Raw genomic sequence first — 11,511 nt, 5'->3', positions numbered from 1 at the left:
TATACACACACATATTATATTAATATTTAATGAAAGGTAAATTACAGCAATCATCACTAAATTTTATTTTATTTCTTATTTTACGCACCATACTTTAATTTTTTTTATTTTTATCAATAAACTTTACCGATTAAATCATTTAGCTCACTCTATCGTTAACTTTTTAATGGTGTTATGACATGACACAAGCATCAAAATGACGTCGTTTTGAAAAACTCAAATATACACAAAATGACATCGTATCGAATCTTCTTCTTTTCCCTTATTGTCGCCGTCAGTCACCACGTCTTTTTTTATTTCCGCCACTGTCGATCGTCGTTGATGGTGGCCATTTGGTCCCCAAATTCATGAGTTGGTTTGTATCGGCCCTTTGTGGTTGAATCTGGTAATTGTTTCACCAAAAAATATCTCAAAATCCGTAAATCTCAACTAAAACGTTTTAGCTTTCTCACTTTCGATCTCGATTCGTTGACTTTAGAGCAAGTTTCGAAAAAATGGATGTCAAATTTTGACTGAAGGTGTCGAGGCGAAGCAACCCATGAAATTTGGGAGTGAATGGTCACCATCTACGACGGTTGATGGTTGCATCCAACCATATTCTGTTTTAATTTTATAGTTGGGTGAGCAAAATAGAAGAGATAGTAGAGTTTAACGAGGAACTATGTAATTTACCCTTTATATTTTTTAATTATTTTATATTAAATAATAATAAATGAAACATCATCACACCGTTAGAAAGTTCATGATAGAGTGAACAAAATAGTTAAATCAGTAAAGTTCAGTGGGCAAAATAAAAATATTGAAAGTACGATGAGCAAAATAAGAAATAAAGTAAAATTCAATGAGAAACAATATAATTTACTCTTTAATGAAACGAAAAATGATTTCAGAAAGTTAACACCGTCCCACATTTTTAAATCAAGTTGTAAAAATTTATATTAGTCTTCAAATAGTAATGATTTATGGTTTTGAACGTCTTTAAGTGCAATCGGATTATGTAGAAGCCATAAAATTAGTTCTTGTTTCGGGTGTTGATTTCAGTCCTTTCTTGTACGGTAAAGTTATCTATGTTATTTAAAATAAAGCTTGATTTATAGAGTTTTTTTGAATCTATGAAAATACAACATGATGGCTAACCGACCAATGGATATATCCGCTCTTAGTTAGTATCGAATTTCATTGATTCATGACATTCAACCATTAAATATATATCGAGACTTTCGAATTATAGAATTGTTCGTAAAATTATTTGCTCGTAGTTGCATTCCAATGCAAAAGAATAACTAATTAAAATTTAGTTTTATTAGCATCGTTTTATAGTCGATAAATTTATATATGAATTTATTATCACACTATTTCTTGAATAAATTTTTGTTGATATACTTTCACATATAAATTGAATTATTTTTTCAAATGAAGCATGTGGACAAAATATGACGGAGATTGTTTCAAACAGTCTAGGGAGGCGCGTGGAATCAGCGATTGTCGTACGCCACGCATTTGAAGAAAATAAAGGAAATATCAAATAATGTAGTCGAACGTGTGAACGTGGTCGGCGGGGCCGTTAGTTTCCTTTTAACGCCGTCAACTCAAGCAGTACAAAAACGAAAAAGTACACCTCCCAACATTTTTAAAAACGGTTACCGCTTCAATCTTCATATAAAACTCCGTTAAATCATCGTCCGCTGTTTCCCCTCCTATAAATACACGACTCACTCGCCTGATTCATTCTTGTTTTTTCAATTTCAAACTTTGAGAAAAAGATTAGAAAGTCCAAGTCTTACCGAAGGAATAAGAAATTTATTTAGTTTATTAATTTGTAGCTTTGGATTTTGATTTTTGGTTCCTCAGAAACAAGAATTTCAAGGTAAACTTTGCAAACTTTGTATTAAAATTGACTCTCTTTTTGGTGACGTTCTCCTTTATTTGGATTAGATTCTTTATATTTGTTTCTGGGTTTTCATTTTGGGTTGTGTTGGTTCGCTGGGAAAATGAAAAAGCAGCTGACTTTGAGTGCTTGGTATATGCATTGAAGAAGCTTTGGTATTTTAAGTGCTTACATTTTAGAGTTCATTATGTAAGCAAAAGTTCTTTATTAGTATTTTCCTTTTATGGGAAACTTTGGCACCTGGATTCTTTTTCTATCTGTTTGAGGTTTATTTTGGTTTACCATCTGTTTGCGGAACGTTCTAATTGCGTTCTTTGCATTGTTTTTGCAGTTCAATTTTGTTTTCCTGAGGGCATAACTTGTAATTTTTAGCGTTGAAGGTTTTCCCATAAATTTCCTGAGATCTCATCATTGAGTTGGAAAGCTGATGCCAAACTCATAGAATGGACTCGCACCAACTTTTCAGATACGGTGTGGCCGGTGGTGGCCTATCGTACTCAACCTCTTATTCAACTTTTCCTTCAATACCTAACAGGCTGTTTAGTTCTTTGAAGTCTGACATAGGAAACTCACCCAACTCGCCCTTTTCGACTCAATTTGATTGTGATACCGACGCCACATTGAGTGATAGCCAGGAGCAGCATAGCTCAACAGAGAATCTCTCCGGACTCAGCCCTTCTTGCAACTCTTCACTCGAATCCAACACTTATTTCCACCGGTTGAGTCCACAAGATGCATATTCTGGTCACAAAGTGATATACACTTTGCAGGAATTGGAGACCGCGCTTATGGCGCCAGATGAGGACGAAGAGATAACCATCTCTAGTGTTTCCCGAGGAGAAAGGAGTAGACCACAGCCGACCGGCCAGCGATCTTTGGTGCTTCAGCCTCAGACATTCTTTGTCTCTAGCTATAGGCAGTCAAGTGACATTGGGAAATATCGGAAATCGATGGATGGTTTGGTTCTGCAGGGTATTCCTTCCGGCAATCTGAAACAGTTGCTGATTGCTTGTGCTGAGGCCCTCTCTGAAAACTATATGGCTGAATTTGATATGTTGATTGCCAAGGCTAAGGATGCTGTGTCCATCAGCGGGGAACCGATCCAGCGTCTTGGTGCTTACTTGGTGGAAGGTTTGGTGGCAAGCAAAGAAGCATCGCGGTCGAGCATATATCATGCCCTTCGTTGCACAGAGCCTGAAGGCAAGGACTTGCTCTCCTACATACAAATCCTGTATGAAATCTGCCCATACTTAAAGCTCGGCTACATGGCAGCCAATGGTGCCATTGCTGAAGCATGCCGAATGGAAGATCGCATTCACATTATTGATTTCCAGATTGCTCTGGGAACACAATGGGTGACTCTCTTGCAGGCACTTGCATCCAGACCGGGTGGAGCTCCTTATGTTCGGATTACCGGAATTGATGACCCTCTTTCTAAATACGCTCGTGGTGGTGGATTGGAAGTTGTCGAAAGACGTTTGGCTTCTCTGTCTGAGAAGTTCAATATTCCAGTTGAGTTTCAGGGAATGCCTGTTTTTGCAGCAGATATCACAAGGGACATGCTTGATGTCAGGCCAGGAGAGGCTCTGGCTGTCAACTTCCCTCTGCCGCTCCATCACCCCTCTGACGAGAGCGTCGACGTGAACAATCCTAGGGACGGGCTTCTACGAATGGTGAAGTCACTTTCTCCAAAGGTCACCACATTGGTAGAGCAAGAATTAAACACCATCACAGCCCCTTTCCTCCCTAGATTCATCGAGACTCTGGAGTACTACTTGGCAATGTTCGAGTCCATAGACGAGACACTACCAAGGGACAGCAAGGAACGAGTCAATGTGGAGCAACATTGCCTGGCCACGGACATAGTGAATGTCATTGCTTGCGAGGGAGAAGAGAGGGTCGAACGCCATGAGCTCTTCGGTAAGTGGAAGTCTAGGCTAATGATGGCCGGATTTCAACAATACCCTTTAAGCTCTTACGTAAATTCGGTGATAAGAAGCCTGCTGAAGTGTTACTCTGAACACTACACACTGACGGAGAAGGATGGTGCCATGTTATTGGGATGGAAAAACAGGAACCTCGTATCAGCTTCTGCTTGGCACTGAGATTCATGCAAAGATAGAAAACGAAATAATCAGCTGACTTCTTTTATAGGCAATAGATGTTGAATAACATGATCATGAATCGATTAAGCAAATCACCACCGTTTCCTTTTGTTAATCTTTGATAGGATTGGATGTATGTGTAAGAATATTGAGGGATATGTTGTACTCTGGTTTATGATTCATTGAATTATACAGAGAAGAAAGAATGGGCCCTTTTTTTTTTTTAAATATTATTTTAATTATTAAACAAATAAAAAAATATAACAGTAGGCATCGGAAAAAATGTTAAGCACCTATTTTTAACAAAAAATTATTTAGGCACATAAAAATATATTAAGCAAAAAATTAAAGGATTGTTACTCTCTAATAAGTTTACTAAAAGACGATTAAATTTAAAAGTTTTTGTAGCTGATTATTAGTAATAATCAAAATAATATGAAAATATATTTTTAATCAAAATAGTTTGTCAAGATAAGATTATTATTATTTATTATTATTATTATTATTATTATTATTATTATTATTATTATTATTATTATTATTATTTTGGTTGACTAATCTGGATTAACATGGATCATACATCTGATTTTGGTGGGTAAGTCAACTAATGAGAATTTTCTGCATACATAAAAACTTTTATTGCTTACCAATTGAATCAACTCCGTTGGTTAAGATAAGATTATTTTAATAAGATGATTAATCATCTTATAAATATCCCGATAAATCCAACAAATATATATATATATATATATATATATATAAAAAAGAATTGTGCAGGCATCAACCGAAGAATTGATGACATAACCAATCTTGAAAGAAAAAAATAGGGTAAATTATGAGTTTAGTACCTAAACTATTAGTTTTGATAGTTTTGATATGTTTTTATACTTAAAATTTCATTTTTTTTCTAGAACCGTACATAAATTTTGGTTTTTGTTTTATTTTAGAACTCGTCGTTAAAAAAATTTAGTTTTAGTTTTATTTTAGTACCCTGTTCAAAATTTAACATTATGTTTTGAAAAAAAAATTAAAACTTTAGATACTAAAACGAACCAAAATTGATAGTTTAGGTACAAAATGTGTTAAGTTTTTAACTACTGGATACTAAAATGAAATGAAAACTAAATGTTAGGCATGATTTTTAAAAAATAAAAGTTTTGATACTCAAATGGATCAAAATTGATAGCTTAGATACCAAATGTACAATTTACACAAAAAATTAATTTATAAGATAGAGATCAAAACATATACGAGTAAAATGAAAATACTTAGTGAGAAAAGAAAAAAAACATTAAAAAACATAAAATTATAGATCTATAAAATAGAGATTGTTGGTGATCAAAACATTTAGGATTATATAACAAATATGTACTTAAAAGTATATCACTTTTTATTTATCTAATTTCTTAAAGTATTGTTTTTGTCAAAATAAATATTTAAATTTAATTTTTTAGTCAAAATAAGTGCCTAAAGTATTTCTTAATCTAAATAGGTACCTAAATTTTTTTTTGTTTAAACATAAAATAAGTGTCTAACCTTACAAATGTTACAACTTTAGGTATCCGGATCGTAACAACAGTTAATTTCTGTTGTTAAAAGACACGTATCGAGCTCTGGTAATTTTGAAATTTTTTATTTAAAAATTAGAAACTGAAAAATATAATTTTATTTTTAAAAAACCCAAAACTTTTGAAAATCTTAAAAAACCCAAACTTTGAAAAACTTTATTCCAATCTCTATACTCACGTCGGCCACCTACGTTTGCCACTGTCACCATTGACGAATCTTCAACCAATCAAACTGATACGATGACCCCGCCATCCGACGTCCCAACCACCCAAAGCCACCCTAATCGACGGATTTAAACTAGATGAACCTGAAACCAAAAATAATAAAATTGAAGAACTTGATGGCTCCGACGATAACCATGATGGCATGGGCAAGGACAACTAACAATGACGATGACAAGGTCAGTGTCGACGACAACGACCGTGGCCAGTAAGGGGGTTGGGTTAGAGATTTGGGGTTTTTGTAATTTTATAAAAATATTATATTTTTTATTTTAATTTTAATTTTTTAAATTACCAGAGCGTAACACGTGTCATTTAATAGGATTGTTTTAACTGCTATTACAACCCAAACACATTGTAACACCCCAAATCCCAGACTAGTAATTTTGAATTTACCCAAGAGGTATATAGACCTCATAAAATTTGTAATTAAAGTCGTTGGGCCAAGTGTGGGCTTGATTAGGTTTGGATCAAGCCTAGTTGTTAATAAAAAAGGATTTTTGATTAGTAAAAAGATAAGGAATAACCAAATAAACAATTTCACATTTTACAGAGATGTGAGCTTTTATCCCATTTCATATTCTTCTTATTCTTTTCATTTCTCTTCATTCTCATTTCCTTCTTACTCTCCAAGTTCCATAGCTCAAACAAAATGTAACACCCTACACCAGTACGACACACAGTCGATTGATGAGAACGCCACACAGAACCACTAGAGTGGCTAACCAAAAATTTTCTTCAACATACTAAATGAAAAACATTCATTCGAAAATGTTTTTAATAAAATAAACGTAACATTTATACAAATCAATTTACATTCGAGATCTCCCAATAATAATAAAACAAAATATATAGATTGTCATTTAAATAAATCATGACTCAAATATACAAAATAGAGATTTCAAATATACATGCCCTCTAAGAATTCAAGACGTACTCTGCTCTGAGTATGGTCTGGATCACTTCTGGTCAAAAGGCCTCTCTACTGCTCCTCACTTAATCTGCGTAAGGAAACAAATTCCAAAAGCTGAGCTAACTAGCTCGGTGCCACACTAACAACTAAATCATACTAAAAGGGGTACAATAACATGCTCATAAAACTGATACAATAATTTAGTGAGTTACTCGCATACTCACTCATTACGCTATGGTAGACATCTTGGTACCTTTGAGGGATTTCTGCATCTCGGAGCTCACGCATCCCTTTAGTTTACCGAAGATGAGGCCCGAAATCGTTGCGTCGGACACAACACCCTTGACTAACCCACCCCTTGAGAGTGTCGGACCTTGCGCCCTAGCTAATCAGTTTAAAGTGCCTTGCGCACTGCCTAAGGATATCCAGACTGGATTTATACACCGACATCCTTATCTTGACTAAAGGAGCTCGAGTGTCCTGATCGTTTCAAGCAATGCTAGTTTTATGTCACCCTAACTTATCTCGTTTCTACGTATAACTAAGCATTATTATTGTTTCCACTTGTAATCTTATTTGAGAGTAATTATAGAGTTCTGGGGAATCTCATTTCCCTCTTACAATCCCTTAAAAATTATTTCCCAAAAAGTACATTGGTACCAATACTAGACCCTCGATATTGATACTGATCTCTTACTAACGATACCTCTATTTGGGTATCGATACTAATTTTAGGTTCGATGTTTTGAAAATATATAGAAATATCGATACTTCCATGAGTACTGATATCAAATTTAGCTTTGATGTTTTCAAAAATACTCCAGTATCAATACTTACCCTTGGAGTATCGATATTGGACCCTGAGTATCGATACCTCTTTAATGAGTATCAATACCACCCTTTCATCTTGGACCATTTTTAAGTTAATAGAAGAACAATATCGATATTGATTCATTCAGTATCGATACCCTTGCTTGAAATGACCCTATTTCGGCACTTAAACTCACCCATATTGTTACCTTGAGGTTCCAAATTGTTATTAGTGTCTTATGTAGCCAATAAGGATCATAAACAAGGCTTTATCACATGCTATAACACTGAAATACATGAATCACCATGAAAATTATTTCATCATGCTCCAACTAACTTTCAAGCAAATGCTGCATCTCTAATGACCCACAAAAAGTATGGAAAAGTTGTAAGTGTATTTACCTTCTTTGTTAGGCTGCTAGAACCTCTCCAACTCAACCTAGTGTCAAATTTTCTTTTCCTTTGGACTTTGAGTTTTCTCCCACTTTCTTCTCTAAACATGGGTAAATAAAAGGGTTATTATCTTAAATAACTACTTGGATTGGGGTTTAAAACTCTTTTACAACTTAAATTTTACTAAAATGACTAGAATCTAAAGATTCTCATAAACCCTTAAAAACCCATTTTTGGTTTCAAGATTAAAAACTAAAGAAATGGAACTTGAATTGAAGCTTGAAGAATGGTGATTCACATTCTTACCATGGCTTAACCAAACTAGAATTGAAATGATTGGAATCTTTACTTGAGGAAGGAAGAGAGATATGAGAAAATGGAAGAAGAAAGAAGAGTGTTTGGTGAAGATATTTGAGGGGTTTTGTTCACGTAAAAGATAGAATAAGAAAGGGGGTTTTAGCTTTTGAAATAAAAATGGGTAATTTGCTCTTTTAGTCCTTTTCTTCTAAAATCAATTAAAATCACCATTAACACATTGGCCCAACTCAAGCCCACTCCCTAATTAACGAAAACCAACCATTCTATTGAGTCATTGGGTTCGGTTTACGAGTCTCAGGTTGACCCAAACTACTAACCCAGTTTCGAAGCGCTACACAAAAAGTGGGGGTTTCATCATCCAAGCCTTGGAAGAGAGTGATAACTAGCAAAAGAAGCTTCATTTGAAATTCTTTAACCAAAGTATTGTATTTCTAATCATTTGAAGTGTTAAGGATTTCATAAGCATAAAGATTTGTTAAGATTTGTGTATTTGAGTATTTTAGGGTTTATTCTTGATTTCATGATTAAATGATGTTTTAGTTGTAAATCATATGTTTTTATGTCACTTTACGACCCTAAGTAACCTTCTAAATCTTTAGCACATGAATAAGAACAAAACTAAGACCTTTGGGATGATTTTTGGTTGTTTCCCTAGCTTAAATAAGATATTTTTGGGTTCGAGTATTAATATTGGATGAATTGAGATGAATTCTGGGCATTTTAATTGGGAGTATTGATATTGCTAAGAAAAGTATCGATATTGAGGGTATATGGTACCGTTACTAGCGTAAAAAAGTGCCATTTTTCAATGCTGGAAAAGGTACCAATTTTCAACGCCGAAAAAAGGGTATCGATACTACCCCTCTGGTATCATACTGGATCACAAATAGAAGCCATTTTTAGTACCGATACTGATGGGGATATCGATACTTGACCCTAAGGTATCGATATTACAAGTAGAGTATCACTACTACCTATTTTGGAATAGTTAGATTTGACATCGTTAAGGCCTGTAAGAGTTAAGGATGATCTGTAATGGTGAAAACTTAGTCCATGAGGGACATATATGGCCAATGGAAATTGAACACTCGTAGGAGTGGGTTACAACCGAAGTAACCACACTAAGTGTAATACGACCAAGTATATTCAGTCAAACATGTATTGAAAAATTAAGAACGAGGATCGCTGCAAGGGATATACCAATAAGCGATACAATAAATAAGTCAAATTAAGTAATATCGAAAGTCATGTGCTTTGGGAACGTCAATAAACCGAGAACGTACAAGTCGTTCCTCCAATTCAAGGGGTATTCAGGAGAATTACGATAAGAGCGACTAAGGTGTCGCTACCCAGTAATGAACCATATTTAGGTATCGGGCTAGCTAGTATCACAACCAGTGAAAAACAAACACAAAAATCATCGTAAAATCATAAAACGCATAGAGAATTCTTAGAAACAGAAGTGTCTAAAACACCCTTAACTAACAAATTACCAGAATAGAACAGTTTAATAAACTAACAAAAATAACATACTAATAAACCATTACAAAACGTTCTTGTAATATTAGGAGTTAATAGTTAATGTTAGGAGTTAGTAAAGTCAGCAACAAAATTAAATAAAACGAGTATTGATCATGATAATGTGGTCCTACCCTACATCATGTCACCACAAGATAGAACAATGGTTAGGTGCAATAAATAAAAGTTTAATAAATAATGGTTATGGGTTAGTAAATTCAACAATAAAAAAAATTAAATTAGTCCTGATCGTGATAATGTGAGTCCGACCTCGGATATGATCACCACAAAATCAAATAATATTAGGATAAATAAGTGGAGTTAATGGTTAATAAATAAAAATAAAATAAATATAAAATATAAAACAGAACCAAATAAACATAAAAAAAACAGTGAGTAGAATCGAACTTAGATAAATAATCAGAACATCACAATTGAATATAGATGTAAATAAATTGAACAGACATTGACCAAAATAGAATAAACACAAAAATGATGCATCAAACTCGAAATAAAAAAAGAGAGGAACTAAAATGTAAATTACGCTTAAAGTGTAAGAATCAATAAGGAAATAACCCTTTTACCCTAAATACTTAGCCTATCGTCGTTTTAATCAATTTAAAAACTATATACCTAAACCTAATTCTTTACCCAAATTGCTTCTTCTCACGAGCTCTCCCCTCCCTTTTCATCAAGCGGCGCCGTAAGCTTCCAGGACAAAAAAGCTTGGCCACCATGCGCCGGTGGTGACCCTTCCCTTCTCTAACGGCCGTTCGCGACGGTCACAACACTAAACCAAGCTTAGATCAACCTGAAGGGTCCTGAAACGAAGCTAAAATCCCCAAAATCAGAACCCCTTTACTTTCCACGGTCCGACGACCTCCTAATTCCGGCAGCCTTCTCGGAAAAGACCTCAAACGACCATGGGAGAAGATCGATGAGACCTTAACAAAGCGTCAAACGATTCAAGTAAGTTTCGAGCCCCCTTTTTTTAGTCTACATTTTCGAACGCATGAAATAGAAAAATCTAAGCACTGCTGGAAAACAAAAATCTTTGAAGAAAGTACCTTCAAGTTTTTTATATAGCTTGGAATCTGAGAAAATCCTCCATTACATGCATTCTATCGAGGGTTTTATAGAACCCTTTGAGATTACAATTAGAAAAAAACAAAAATGGGTAAGCATTAATGACTTGCTTTTTCGTTCTGAATGGCCTTTTTCTGCTTGTCCACAGTGGTTATGGCGAGGCTGGTACGGACGATCTGGGGGCAGTCATGGTCGCGCATGGGTAGCATTAATGACACCGGATTTTCAGCGATCTGTCTCGGCTGGACGGCTTTGGCTTGACGACTGGGCGGCTGGACGGCTCCCTTGCTTTTTCTCTTGATGGCTCTTGGAACCCTAGGGTTTCCTGTTAGTAGTGATTTGGGTCGGTGAATGGCCCCTTTTTTGGATAATGGATTTCAATTGAATTGTATTTGGTCTAAAGTATGAACGGGTTTGGGGAAATCTAAATGGACTTTAATGCTATTTAATTTGGGCATTTTTTGGTAAAGGTTGTGATTGGAATTTTTATTTTTTCTAATAAATAAATAAATAAATAAATGAAACTGTGTGGAAATAAGCAAATGTTTGAAATATCCCCACGGAAGCCATCTGAACTAACTCGACGTTAATGTACGAACGTATTTAACTTGATCTTCGATCGCCCTTAATTCGAAAAAGTTGGAGAGTTTGTGCAACAATAAACCTTTCGAAAAAATATGCCCACAGGAA

General features: G+C 34.8%; 1 protein-coding gene and 1 long non-coding RNA gene across 2 annotated transcripts; both read left to right on the top strand.

Moving 5' to 3' along the window:
* The first annotated feature begins 2,132 nt into the window (after positions 1-2,132).
* LOC120179460 (chitin-inducible gibberellin-responsive protein 1-like) lies at positions 2,133-4,216 on the top strand. The gene has a single exon (XM_039185050.1). It carries the CDS (start codon positions 2,332-2,334, stop codon positions 3,991-3,993), a length of 1,662 nt encoding a protein of 553 aa, XP_039040981.1. The 5' UTR covers positions 2,133-2,331; the 3' UTR covers positions 3,994-4,216.
* A 6,142-nt stretch (positions 4,217-10,358) lies between these two features.
* On the top strand, positions 10,359-11,265 carry LOC120179461. Its single transcript, XR_005521618.1, has 2 exons — positions 10,359-10,704; positions 10,970-11,265. It is a non-coding gene; the product is annotated as an uncharacterized LOC120179461 (long non-coding RNA).
* The last annotated feature ends 246 nt before the right edge of the window (positions 11,266-11,511 follow it).

The sequence above is a fragment of the Hibiscus syriacus genome, unplaced genomic scaffold (genome assembly GCF_006381635.1).
Source record: "Hibiscus syriacus cultivar Baekdansim isolate YM2019G1 unplaced genomic scaffold, ASM638163v2 tig00112416_pilon, whole genome shotgun sequence".
Classification (NCBI taxonomy): Eukaryota; Viridiplantae; Streptophyta; class Magnoliopsida; order Malvales; family Malvaceae; genus Hibiscus; species Hibiscus syriacus.
The sequence above is the reverse complement of the archived record's forward strand: the minus strand, read 5'-3'. Positions and strand labels throughout refer to the sequence as shown.